Source organism: Anolis sagrei, chromosome 7 (genome assembly GCF_037176765.1).
Source record: "Anolis sagrei isolate rAnoSag1 chromosome 7, rAnoSag1.mat, whole genome shotgun sequence".
Lineage (NCBI taxonomy): Eukaryota > Metazoa > Chordata > Lepidosauria > Squamata > Dactyloidae > Anolis > Anolis sagrei.
The window spans coordinates 43,859,666-43,874,048 of NC_090027.1; the positions used below are offsets into that span (position 1 = coordinate 43,859,666).

Sequence of the window (14,383 nt, forward strand, 5' to 3'; positions counted from 1 at the left end):
TTATATAGTAATACTACAATATAATATAATTATTTTACTATACTATTATAGTATAGTATAATTATATAATTATTACTATATAATATTATTTTAATTATTATACTATGTTGTATAACTATTAAAATAATATATAGTAATAATACAATATAATTATTATACTATATTATTTTAATAATTATATTATTTTAAAAATCACTATAATAACAGAGAGGAAACAAACAAGGACATCTAATCACCTCTCAACAAAAGATTGCTCCAGGCACTGCCAGGCAATCAAATGCTAATTAAGGTGGTCAGTTGAAACATTCACACCTAGCTCCAGCAGACAAGAGTCCTTTGTCCCACCCTGGTAATTATTCCACAGATATATAAACCCTTTTTCCTAGTTCCAACAGACCTCACTACCTCTGAGGATGCTTGCCATAGATGCAGGCGAAACGTCAGGAGAGAATGATTCTAGAACACGGCCATATAGCCCGAAAAAAACCTACAACCCAGTGATTCTGGCCATGAAAGCCTTTGACAATACTATAATATATATTTAAATAAGTTATTATGATTATTTTAAAAATAATTATAATATATTATTTTAATGGGTTGCTGTGAGTTTTCCAGGCTGTCTGGCCATGATCCAGAAGCATTCTCTCCTGACATTTCACCCACATCTATGGCAGGCATCCTCAGAGTTTGAGGAATCTGTTGGAAACTAGGTAAGTTGAAATAAAAATGAACAAAATCTGGCAACCGGAAAAGGAGGAGGAAAGAAGAAAGAAAGGAAGAGAAGGAAGGAAAGAGAGAAGAAAATAAAAAGTGAAAGAAGGAAGGAGAGAGGGATGGAATGAGAGAAGGAATGAAAGGAGGAAAGGAAGAAAGGAAACAGACAAGGATGGAACCAAGGAGCAAAGGAAGGGAGGAAAGAAACAGATAGAGAAGGAAGAAAGAAGAAGGGAAAGAAAAAGAGGGAAGGAAGGAGAGGAGGGAGAGAAAGAGGGAAAGAAGGAGGAAAGGAGAAAAGAAAGAAAGGTAGAGAAGGAAGAAGGAAATAAAAAAGTGAAAGAAGGAAGGAAGGAGAGAGGGATGGAAGGAGAGAAGGAACAAAAGAGGAAAGGAAGGAAGAAAGGAAACAGACAAGGAAGGATGGAACCAAAGAGCAAAGGAAGGGAGGAAAGAAACAGGTAGAGAAGGAAGAAAGAAGGGGGGGGGGGGAAGAGGGAAGGAAGGAGAGAATGAGGGGTATAAGGTGGGAAAGGAGGAGGAAAGGAGAGAAGAAAGAAAGGTAGAGGAGAGAAGGAAATAAAAAAGTGAAAGAAGGAAGGAAGGAGAGAGGGAAGGAAGGAGAGAAGGAATGAAAGAGAGAAAGAGGAAAAGAAGAAAGGAAACAGACAAGGAAGGATGGAACCAAATAGCAAAGGAAAGGAAGAAACAGGTAGAGAAGGAAGAAAGAAGAGAAAGAAAAAGAGGGAAGGAGAGAGGGATGGAAGGAGAGACAGAACGAAAAAGGGCGGGAAGAAAGGAAACGGACAAGGAAGGATGGAAGCAAAGAGCAAAGGAAGGGAGGAAAGAAACAGAAAGAAGAAAGAAGGGAAAGGAAAAGAGGGAAGGAAGGAAGGAGAGAGGGATGAAAGGAGAGAAGGAACGAAAGAGTGAGGGAAGGAAGATCTTCCGGGGAGACCCTGCTCTCGATCCCGCCTGCTTCTCAAGCTCGGCTGGCGGGGACGAGAGATAGGGCCTTCTCGGTGGTGGCTCCTCGGCTGTGGAACGCCCTTCCTACGGACATTAGACTAGCACCATCTCTAATGGTATTCCGCAAAAAGGTGAAGACCTGGCTGTTTGAGCAGGCGTTAGAATAATTAGTGCAATGATTGGTTAATGAACACTGGAATGGAACAATGGATGACGAATCTGGAACATGTTTTTGATGACGAGACAACAGTGAATGGGCATTGTAGTAAATGTTTATTAATTGTGTAATGTGTTAGGTTGTTAACCGTTTCTATACTGTAGCACTGAATTTTTGCTGTTCGTATTTGTTGTGAACCGCTGTGAGTCGCCTTTGGGCTGAGAACAGCGGTATATAAGTAAGGTAAATAAATAAATAAATAAATAAAAGAAGGGAGGAAAGAAACAGGTAGAGAAGGAAGAAAGAAGATAAAGAAAAAGAGGGAAGGAAGAAAAGAGGGAGGGAAGGAGAAAGGGAGAGAAGGTTGGCTGCAGCAACGCATGGTGGGTACAGCTAGTATCTATCTTATCTATCTATCTATACACACACACACTCACTTCATCTGCCTGGTTTCCAACAGACCCCTCAACCTCTGAAGACGCCTGCCATAGATGTGGGCGAAACATCAGGAGAGAATGCTTCTGGAACATGCCTAGGTAGTCCAGAAAACACACAACCACCCAGTGATTCCAGTCGTGAAAGTGTTCGACAACACATTTTATCGCTGTCTGAAAAAACAATAGTCAGCCAAGGAGTGTAGAAAAAGCAAATCATTTTATTGGAACCGTGCCTTCCGGCGGAGCGAGGACGCGCCAACGTTCCGCGCGGCCCCGACCCGTCCCTTTTCATCCTTCTGCAACAAGAGCGAGGAGAACCCAGCGAGGAAGGGACGTTAGCGCGGAACCGACCAACGCCTCCGGACCAAGTGCCAATGTGGCAAACGGAGGCTTTATTTCTTTCCGCAAGGGACCCGACTTTTCCAAAAGGAGATTTCCAGGAAAACCAAGGAACGGACGAGGAAGGAAGAATGACCGCACAGCACAAGACACACACGGCGGGAAAAGAAAGCAAGGATTTCACATTCAGGCTCTTTCCTCTAAGGCGATGCATGGGCCACCTTCGAAGTTGGCCCATGCCTGCTCTCGCCTCACAGTAGGATGCACCTTCCGCGCGGACACAGTGGGGTTTGATTTTCAAAATTAGGAATTCCATTCGTATCCAAAAGGCAAGCGCAACTCCCCACAGGAAAACAAACCAAGACAAAACATAGTGGAATGAAGGATAATGCACAACTTATACATTGTTTACATGTAACGTACGTCGCTCTGGGAGATCCTTGCAAAACTTTGCAAAACTTGCACATTTTTAAGAGACTGCCACAAAGCGAGGCGGGCGCCGTATTCCAAAAAGAGCTTCGTTTCTGGGGATGTTTCAGGGAAAATTGAGAGGTTTCGCCTCCTCCTTTTCTGTGCCGACAGATGTCCTCTTGCTCCTGAAAACCGAAGCGCCCAAAAAAGCATTCGAAACGATCCCCGTTTCTACGCTACGCAGTCTTCTTGGGAAGGCAATCCAATGCAAAACAAACACGGAAACACACGTGTTGGCACACTTTGCAACCTACTTTGAAAGATCAGTAGCACAACTACATGCCAACCGTAACAAACAAGGCCCAGTGCTGCCAGAAAAAAACTATGAAGGTTGAATGAAAAGTAATGCCTCCACTTTCGTAACTCAACAATGGCAGTACTGGTATGCGGCATGTACTGGCTTGTTCAGTAGACTCTCCTCTGCAGTTCAATTTTGCAGGGAAGCCTTAGCATTGAACGGTTGTATTGTTAAAGTGCGAAGTATGGAACCCTGCTCAGACAGTCGGTCAATGCGACTTAAGCAACGTATGTGGCAGGTACTGGCTTGTTCAGTAGACTCTCCTCTACAGTTCCATTTGGGCGGGGAACCTTAGCATTGAACGGTTGTGTTGCCAAAGTGCGAAGTATGGAACCCTGCGCAGACAGTCCAATTAGAAATATATTAAATATAATTGAACACAAGCAAAAAAAGAAACTGGCTCTCTTAAAATTGGACATACAAAAGGCATTTGATTCAATAAATCATGAATTTTTATGGGAGGCTATGAAGAAATTTGGAGTAGGTGACCTATTTCTTAAAGCAACTAAAGAACTATACAGAAAAGGAACAGCTGCAGTCAGAATAAACGAAGGAACATCAGGGGAATTCCCAATCCAGAGGAGAGTAAGACAAGGCTGTCCCCTTATCACCATTGCTCTTTGTTTTAGGAATGGAGGTGTTAGCGGACAGAATAAGAAACAGTGCAAGGATTGAGGGGTGGAAATTTGGGCAGGGACTGGAGGCTAAATTAAATCTTTATGCGGATGATCTTATAGTGGTATTATCCAATCCCCTAGAAGGAATAAGGGAACTAAAAATTCTACTAAGTGATTACGAGAGAAATACAGGATTGAGGGTCAATATAAAGAAATCAGAAATTATGTACTTCAAAGTAGATAAATCAGAAAAAGTGGAAATAGATAGAATAACTGAAATTGGCATGGGAAAAGGAAAAATAAAATAGTTGGGAATAACAATACAAAAAAAACATAGATAAGATGAAGAAGAGTAACTATAAAGAGGCGTGGAAAAAAGTTCTTAAGACCATGAAAAGATGGAAGGAATTTTTTAAAATATTTTTAGGAAAATAAAAGCAGCAAAAATATTCATAATTCCAAAATTAATGTATTCATTTCAGGTTCTCCCACTAGAAACTAGACATACTTCGCACTTTAACAACACAACCGTTCAATGCTAAGGCTTCCTGTAGAAGAGAGTCTACTGAACAAGCCAGTACCTGCCACATTGCTTAAGTTGCATTGACTGACTGTCTGTGCAGGGTTCCATACTTCGCGCTTTAACAACACAACTGTTCAATGCTAAGGCTTCCTGCCAAAATGGAACTGTAGAGGAGAGTCTACTGAACAAGCCAGGACCTGCCGCATACCAGGACTGCTATCTATTGAGGAGTTACAAAGGTGGAGGCATTACTTTTCACTTTAACAACACAACTGTTCAATGCTATGGCTTCCCACTGAAATGGAACTATAGAGGAGAGTCTACTGAACAAGCCAGTACCTGCCGCATACCAGTACTGCCATCCGTTGAGGAGTTAACCAAGGTTGAAGCATTACTATTCATTCAACCCTCGTGTAAACCTAAGGAGCCAATACAACACATAAGGGAAAACATTCTGTATCTGGGCATGGAATTTGAAGAGGATCGCGAGCTCTATTTGGGCTTCTTCTTTGATGGTATCATCTGAGCGGGGATCAAACTTGGGCAAGTCATGCCAATGCTATTGAGCTGGAGCTGGGACGCTTCATGGGAGCCTCACTTCCCGCTTCTCCCCATTTGGAGACGGAGATATCCTTCTCCTGGGTGGCATCCATCTCACGTTTCTCGTGAAGGACTTGGCTTTCCTTCTTGAGCATTGCCTACTGCTTTGAGGGACTCCTGTCCCAATGGTTTCAATTACAGAGAACCCTCAAAGGCCTGAAGATGGAGCAATGAGGTCGTTTTCCAATCTGTTCCGTGTGCAGCGGGAGGTGAAGACAAAGCCCGGAGCATTGGGGCTGGGTGGCATTTGCCAGAAAGGTTTTGGGGTTCTGGGAGAGTGCCCTGAAGGCACAGCGTGAGCTTCCTCTCGGCCAAAAACCAGACGGAAACAAGGGAGGTGCAGAGACAGAGCGCACACCAACACCAACAGAAAGGACATTCCCAACGGGAGGGAGCGGTTTTTTTGGGCAGGGAGAAGAGTACAACTCTTGCTGCCAGTCTGTGCCATGAACCAGGTCTGTTTTCAAAACCACCAAGTGAACTGTAAATAAATAGGAGTTGATTGATGGGCGGCGGAGGGGGAAGGGCGGAGGAACTGTTATAACTCATCATTGGTTCTAGAATCTTCCCTTGGTTCAGACGTTTTGTCGATCTGTGGGCCTGGGAGAAAGAAAGAAGACGGGAAGAAAGACCAATGAGCACATACACTAGAACTTTGCCAAATGCAAAATAAAGGCCTTTAAAGGAGAAACTCAGGGGATGTGGCATTGAGTCGCCTAAGGGCTCAGAAAAGCGGTATATAAATGAAGTAAATAAAGAAATAATTCCCTCAGTTCTTGTGGGTTTTTTCGGGCTATATGGCCATGTTCTAGAAGCATTTCTCCTGACGTTTCGCCTGCATCTATGGCAAGCTTCCTCAGAGGTGAGGTCACCTCTGAGGAAGCTTGCCATAGATGCAGGCGAAACGTCAGGAGAAATGCTTCTAGAACATGGCCATATAGCCCGAAAAAACCCACAAGAACTGAGTGATTCCAGCCATGAAACCTTCGACAATACAAATAATTTCCTGTGTATTTCAAACTTTTTAAATGTATTATTATTATTATTTGTAATATTTATTTTATTTATTTATTTACAACACTTATATGCCGCCCTTCTCATCCCGAAGGGGACTCAGAGCAGCTTACAAGATATATATATAGATATAGATATAAATATATATACACACACACATATACAATATATATTACCATAGTATAGTATCAGTATTAATAATAATAAATAATAACACTTTATTTGTACCCCGCTACCATCTCCCCAAGGGACTCGGTGCGGCTTACATGAGGCCAAGCCCAAATACAACAATACAAACAGTATTATATATTACACTAGCTGTCCCCTGCCATGCATTACTGTGGCCCGTTCTGTGTATATGTGTTTTGTATGTAGGTGAAGACCTGGATGTTTGTGCAGGCGTTTGAGTAATTTAGTGCAATCTGGGAATGGAACATAGGAATGGAACAATGGACGACGAACCTGGACTACGCCTGGATGATGAGAAGATTGGGTACGGTTGTTTTTTGTAATAATTGTGCATTGTAATTGCTTATTGGTAATTTATGGATAATGTGTTAAGTCAGTTGTTATATGTTGTATGGAATCACTGCTGTTTCTACTGTTTTTACTGTTTGTGAACCGCTGTGAGTCGCCTTCGGGCTTGAGATACAGCGGTATATAAGCAAAGTAAATAAATAAATAAATGTATATATATGTGTGTAAGTGTGTGTATATATTAGTGTATATATGTGGTTCTGCACATGCGCTGTAATGTATTTTTTGGGCTTTTTAAGCCTCTTCTGATGTGTTTTTCAGTGTTTGTTTTAGTGATGGACATACATTGGGTTGCTAGGTGTCTTGAGTCCAAATTTGGTGTCAATTCGTCCAGTGGTTTTTGAGTTCTGTTAATCCCACAAACAAACATTACATTTTTATTTATATAGCTTGTAATATTATTAGTAATATACATGTAATATAAAATATATAATTATAATATTGTATTATTATTAGTAGTAGTATATTATATTATAATATTATAAATATTATGTGTATATGCAATATATTATATTATATTATATTATATTATATTATATTATATTATATTATATTATAAGTAACACACAGGAGACAAGATGGATCTGCCTTTTGCCCCCCTCTCTCTTCACTCTGGCCAGAGCTGCATTAATACTGCCTATATATATAAATAATCATATTTATTATTTAAGGGAGGAATAATAATAATAATAATAATAATAATAATAATAATAATAAAAACCCCTTTATTTGTACCCCACTACCATCTCCCGAAGGACTCGGTGTGGCTTACAAGAGGCCGAGCCCAAATACGACAGTAAAAACAACAACAATACAACAAAATAACTCAAAAAACAAGGCAATAACATTAACAACACACAATGACGCAATTAAAATCTATGGAAGTGGGAAGGGGAAAAATTGGATAAGTATAGAAATGTAAAGGATAGGAAAATAGGAACCATCAGAATGTTATGGGAATAGATAGACAGACAAAAACAAACAGGGTGAGCTGGGAATGCTCTCTGACCTGGTCCCGACTCCCCCTCCAGCTGCACCGGCTCCTCCGTGGGGGGTTCTTGGACTGGGCTGGCATCGTCTAATTGATCTGGAAGAGAAAAGGCCGCTTGTGGTTACAAACAATGTATTTATTTATTTACTATATTTGTACACCACCCTTCTCAGCCCTCAGGCAACTCAGCGCCTCTTTCTGCATTTAAAACTCACCGCATTCAACATGGGGTTTGATAGGAGAGATGCAATGGCCAAAGTGGAAACCCTACCTCCAGCAAGACCAATGGACATAAACCTTTTGCACTAAGGGTCATGCAGGAACCCGCAGGAAGTCTCCCTGAAATAAACCTTTTGCACGAAGGATCATAGAATCCTAGAGTTGGGAGAGACCTGGTGGGCCATCATCCAGTCCAATCCCACTCTGCCAAGAAGCAGGAATATTGCATTCAAATCACCCCCAACAGATGGCCATCCAGCCTCTGCTTCTAAAGAAGGTGCCTCCACCACACTCCAGGGCAGAGAGTTCCAATGCTGAACGGCTCTCACAGTCAGAAGGTTCTTCCTCATGTTCAGATGGAATCTCCTCTCTTGTAGTTTGAAGCCATTGTTCCATTGCGTCCTAGTTTCCAGGGAAGCAGAAAACAAGCTTGCAATCCCTCCTCCTCCCTGTGGCTTCCTCTCACATATTTATACATGGCCCTCATCATATCTCCTCTCTGCCTTCTCTTCTTCAGGCTAAACATGCCTGGCTCTTTAAGCCACTCCTCATAGGGCTTGTTCTCCAGACCCTGGATCCTTTTAGTCACGTTCCTCCGGACACATTCCAGCTTGTCCTTGAAATAAACCTTTTCACTAAGGATCATAGAATCCTAGAGTTGGAAGAGACCTGGTGTGCTGTCATCCAGTCCAACCCCATTCTGCCAAGAAGCAGGAAAATCGCATTCAAAGCACCCCGGACAGATGGCCATCCAGCCTCTGTTTAAAAGCTTCCAAAGAAGGAGCCTCCACCACACTCTGGGGCAGAGAGTTCCACTGCTGAACGGCTCTCACAGTCAGGAAGCTCTTCCTAATGTTCAAATGGAATCTCCTTTCTTGTAATTTGAAGCCATTGTTCCCACAGGAAGCTTCCCCGAAGTTTTCTGCAACTACACCTTCTCTCATTCCCAGGATAAACCTCAGTTTCTCTATCTATTGATCCCAGAAGCCTGCTCATTCCCCTTTCCATTTGCTGATTGAGCTGAGCAGTTCTCTGGGGTCAAGGCTGAAAGTGGAGCGGTCAGGGCAATGCTAGCGTCTGGTGGCTTCCATGTCAAATGTCATTCAGAAAACCACATGAGACACATTTTGACCAAGGTGATCCTCAGCAGAGCCATTTTGGTTCCAAAGGCCTGCCAATCTCGCTCACCTTCTTGCTTCTCTTCCTTGGGAGGGACGACCTTTTCACCCTCGGACCGCCCGGTGGTGTTCTTCCCCGCCTCGGTCTTGGTGGCGTTCTCCTTCTTTGGCGCCTTGGGCTTGGCGAACTTGGCCTTGTTGAGCAGGTACTGGACCTCCCGATCCAGGGCGGCGATCTTCAGCTCAATGTCTTTGGAGAGGAGCGTGGGCTTGGCCGAGGGAGGCAGCTTGTTCTGCTCCGCCAGAGTGGTGTTCTTCCACAGCTGAAAGGGAGGCAAAGGAAGCAATGCGTCAGAGCCCGTTCCTCACTCCGGAGGGATGTCTCCAACCGAGTCGCCTGCGCCCCTTCCTTACCGTGGTCTCGTTTATGGCCTTCTCCAACGTGGTCAGCTCCACCTCTGTGAAGATTTGATCAACCTCCGGGATCATGCGCGCTCCTCTGCAAAACAAGAGGAAGGCATGAGGCCTGGCTCTGCATCAGCTTCGCACCACTTGGCACGTGCAATTGGTGTGCAGGAGGCAAAGGCCGGCTTGGTTATTTAAAGAGCTAAGGTAACATTGAAGGATAACACTCTGCAACACAATTCCGGCTGTTAGGAATTGTGGGGAGGGTCGAAATTTGCCTATTTATTTATTTATGACATTTATATGCCGCCTTTCTCACTCTGAAGGAGACTCAGAACAGCTTACAAGATACACACACACACACAATATATCTCAGAGCGGCTTATAAGTAATACGTAAATACAATACATTATTAGCATAGCACAATATCAGTATGATATGTATTGTCGAAGGCTTATTACTATATTCTACTATACCATTATATTATAATATTATTAGTAATATTCCATGTAATATAAAATATATAATTATAATATCATATTATTATTAGGTTCTTGTGGGTTTTTTCGGGCTATAGAGCCATGTTCTAGAGGCATTTCTCCTGACGTTTCGCTTGCATCTATGGCAAGCATCCTCAGAGGTTGTGAGGTCTGAGGATGCTTGCCATAGATGCAGGCGAAACGTCAGGAGAAATGCCTCTAGAACATGGCTCTATAGCCCGAAAAAACCCACAAGAACCTAGTGATTCCAGCCATGAAAGCCTTCGACAATACATATTATTATTATTATTAATATTATTATATTGTATTAGATTTTAATATTATAAATATTATATTATATTATACTATATTATATTATTAGCACAGTATGCCTGCCCTGTTTGGCATCGCTCTGCCCATGCAAAGCAGGTGAACAAAGCATTGAATGAAACATGCAGAATAATCACAGGATGTCTTAAACCTACACCTGTTGATAAATTCTACAAGGTAGCTGGCATTGCCCCCCACCCCCCTGCCGATGTGTGACGGGAAGTTGCTACTAAATGTGAGAGAAATAAGGTTGAACACTGTGAGAGCCACCCACTGCATGGCTACCAGCCACCTCCCAGTAGACTCACATCAAGGAAAAGCTATATGAGAATGACCACTCCTCTTGGCGTCCCCCCAGCAACAGCAAGGGTCTCCCTCTGGGCAGCTAGACCAGGAAATCCCAACTCCAGGGGCAAACCAAGAATGGGCAACTTGGAAATCCCTGAACAGACTCAGAAGTGGAGTGGGCCAGTCAAAAGACAACCTGGATCCAGAAAACTGGATATCCAGAAAACTGGATAAAAATGTTTAACGTGTGGTATCAAACCCCGGAAAAGTTAGCAAAATACTGCAAGGGTAAGACAGAAAAAAAATGCTGGAGATGTCAGACGAAAGTGGGGACATTTAAGCATATGTGGTGGGATTGCAATGTCGTTAGAAAGTTCTGGCTAGAAGTGTATAGGAAAATGAGAGAGATTCTTCAAGTCAGCTTCGAATTTAAACCAGAGTACTTTCACCTAGGAATGACCAATTTTAAGCAAAACAAAAATGATGATAAGATCTTCTTCTACCTGACTACGGTAGCAAGGATAAGTATTGCCCGGGTTTGGAAAACCAAGGATACAGCTACATTCAATTTATGGATCAACAAGGCCATGGACATTATGAATATGGACTTGTTAACACAGAAAATAAGGAAAAATAAAATAATAGCAGACAATACTGATTGGAATAAGTTCATCAATTTTTTAAAGAAAAAAAACTTTGCGTATGTTTGAAACAGGAATAAAAGAGGAACCCCACAAGCGATGGAAAAGTAGGGCGTGGACCAACAAGTTAATTAAGATAGGTTAGAAATGAAATTTAACATATAGTCACTTGAGTATCCGGGAAGTTGAGGGGGAATGTATATATTTATATGTATGTATAGGTCGTGTAAGATGTTGTGGGTGGGTGGGGGGGGGGTTGAGTAAATGTGTAATCTTTGAGCTTGGGCTACAGATATATATGTAGCAGGGAAAATGAACGGAGAAATTAGATATGGATAGGTTCTTGTGGGTTTTTTCGGGCTATAGAGCCATGTTCTAGAGGCATTTCTCCTGACGTTTCGCCTGCATCTATGGCAAGCATCCTCAGAGGTAGTGAGGTCTGTTGGAATTAGGACAATGGGTTTATATATCTGTGGAATGACTGGGGTGGGGCAAAGAGCTCTTCTCTGCTGGAGCTAGGTGTGAATGTTTCAACTGACCACCTTCATTAGCATTTGAAGGCCTGGCTGAGCCTGGGAAAATCCCCTGTTGAGAGGTGTTAAAAACTCTAAAATTACAACAGCAAAACAGCAGAGAGGAAACAACCAGGCACATTTTATCACCTCTCAACAGGGGATTTTCCCAGGCTCAGGCAGGCCTTCAAATGCTAATGAAGGTGATCAGTTGAAACATTCACACCTAGCTCCAGCAGGGAAGAGCTCTTTGCCCCACCCCAGCCATTCCACAGATATATAAACCCATTGTCCTATTTCCAACAGACCTCACTACCTCCGAGGATGCTTGCCATAGATGCAGGCGAAACGTCAGGAGAAATGCCTCTAGAACATGGCTCTATAGCCCGAAAAAACCCACAAGAACCTAGTGATTCCAGCCTCCGACAATACATAGATATGGATACTTATATAGGAAAGTGAATTTAAAGAAGGCAGTACTCCATTAACAATGGTAGCAGCTCTTTTTATCAGGTATATAGGTCTGTCTGTCATGTCTGTCTATTTGTATATGTTGATTGTATACGTTGCATATGTCGATAATCCTATTTCAATAAAAATATTTTTTTAAAAAAGACAACCATGCAAAATGGCACGACCTAAAAGAATCCCACACCTTGTGTGGCTGTGGAGCAGAACAGACAACTCTGCATCTGTATGCTTGTTCATTGTGCCCTGTCTCATGTACAGAGGAAGAATTGTTGGAGGCTACAGACAATGCCGTTGCTATTGCCCGTTTTTGGTCAAAAGATATTTAGCCACCTGCGCTACTTGTATTTTTATCAGTTTTATACTAATTTATGCAATGCTTTTGATACGAAATAAATAAATAAATTAGCACAGTGCAGGAGACAAGGTGGAACTGTCTTCCTGGCCCCTCTCTCTTCACTCTGGTCCCCGAGCAGCAGTTGGTGCTGGGGGAAGGGCTCCCAACTGATGGCACAGGCAGGAGACAAGGTGGAACTGTCTTCCTGGTCCCCTTCTCTTCACTCTTCACTCTGCCTGGCCCAAAGTTTCCCCTCTGCCCCATCACAAGCCCTTTCTCCCGTTCATACTTAAGGAAGATGCTGGAATGGTTGAGCAGGCTCTCCAGGGCGGCCAAGCGGTCCGGCCACTTCCTCCGCTCCTCCACGCGGAAGAAGAGGCTCCGGCAAAGCTTCTTCAGCTCAGAGAGCCTGTCTTTCAGCTCCTGTGAACAGGAAATTGAAAAGATTTAAGAGGATCAGCCTGGTGTCACATCACAAGCAGCTCTCTCTTCACTTTCCCCCCGCTTCAGACTTCTCTGAGAAGGGAAAGCTGCTTCCGCAGCTCTGCTCTTGTCCGTCTCGTGATTCCTTGCCCGACGCCCCCTTGCCATGTAAGGTTCGTATGAGTGTCCCAACCTTCGTGGTGGCCGTGTAGCCCTCCTCTTCCATCCAGCTGGAAACTTCACTCAGCTTCTTGGCAATCTCCTCCCTCTCTTCCTCTGTGGAAACAAACTGGTACTCCTCCTGATAGAGCTTGTCCTGGTAAGGGAAAAGAGGAAAGGGAAGCCATTCCTCTCAGACTCAATTTCCTACCATTTACTTACTTAGTGTATTTATATAATGCTTTTCTCGCGACTCAAAGCAGTTTACAACATACAAATGGCAAACTATAATGTAATTGTAATGTAAATATCTGATATGCAGGATGTATTTTCATTCACTGGATCAATTTGGCGCAAATACCCAATACGCCCAAATTTGAATACTGGTAGGGTTGCAGGGGAGATTGATTTTGTCACTTGGGAGTTGTAGTTTCTGGGATTTATAGTTCACCTACAATCAAAGCGCATTCTGAACTCCACCAATGATGGAATAGAACCCAACTTGGTCCACAGAACTGCCATGACCAACAGAAAATACTGGAAGAATTTGGTGGGCATTGACCTTGAGTTTGGGAGTTGTAGTTCACCCACATCCAGAGAACACTCTGAACTCAAACAATGATGGATCTGGACCAAACTTGGCACAAATACTCAATATGCCCAAATGTGAACACTGGTGGAGTTTGGGGAAAATAGAGCTTGACATTTGGGAGTTGTAGTTGCTGGGATTTATAGTTCATATATAATCAAAGAGCATTCTGAACCCCATCAATGATAGAATTGGGCCACACTTCCCACACAGAAAATACTGTTTCCTGATGGTCTTTGGCAACCCCTCTAAAACCCCCTTGCGACCCCCCCAGGGTCCCAACCTCCATAATGATGAAGACCATTATACAAAGACATAAGCAACATTTAAACCAGGGGTCCTCAAACTAAGGCCCGAGGGCCAGATATGGCCCTCCAAGATCATTTACCCGGCCCTCACTCAGGGTCAACCTAAGTCTGAAATGACTTGAAAGCACACAACAACAACAACAACAACAACAATCCTATCTCATCAGCCAAAAGGAGGCCCATACTTCCAATTGAAATACGAATAAGTTTAAAATCGTTAAAATTGTTCTTCATTTCAATTATTGTATTGTTTTTAAGTGTTTTTTGCACTACAAATAAGACACATGCAGTGTGCATAGGAATTCATTCATATTTGGGTTTTTTTCAAATTACGATCCGGCCCTCCAACAGTTTGAGGGACTGTGACCTGGCCCTCTGTTTAAAAGGTTTGAGGACCCCTGATTGAAACAGTAAGACATAGCATTAAAACATCCTAGTAT

General features: G+C 42.8%; 1 protein-coding gene across 1 annotated transcript in view; it reads right to left on the reverse strand.

The window, feature by feature from the left end:
• Positions 1 to 2,475: 2,475 nt before the first annotated feature.
• HYOU1 (hypoxia up-regulated 1) overlaps positions 2,476 to 14,383 on the reverse strand; it is a 29,074-nt gene continuing 17,166 nt past the window's right edge. Inside the window, exons 19-24 of the mRNA XM_060787626.2 lie at positions 13,081 to 13,203; positions 12,754 to 12,887; positions 9,419 to 9,503; positions 9,075 to 9,327; positions 7,686 to 7,763; positions 2,476 to 5,725 (exon numbers count right to left, since the gene is read on the reverse strand). Of these exons, the coding sequence (XP_060643609.2) occupies positions 5,664 to 5,725; positions 7,686 to 7,763; positions 9,075 to 9,327; positions 9,419 to 9,503; positions 12,754 to 12,887; positions 13,081 to 13,203 (735 nt within the window). The 3' untranslated portion in view covers positions 2,476 to 5,663. The remainder of the gene's footprint in view (positions 5,726 to 7,685; positions 7,764 to 9,074; positions 9,328 to 9,418; positions 9,504 to 12,753; positions 12,888 to 13,080; positions 13,204 to 14,383) is intronic.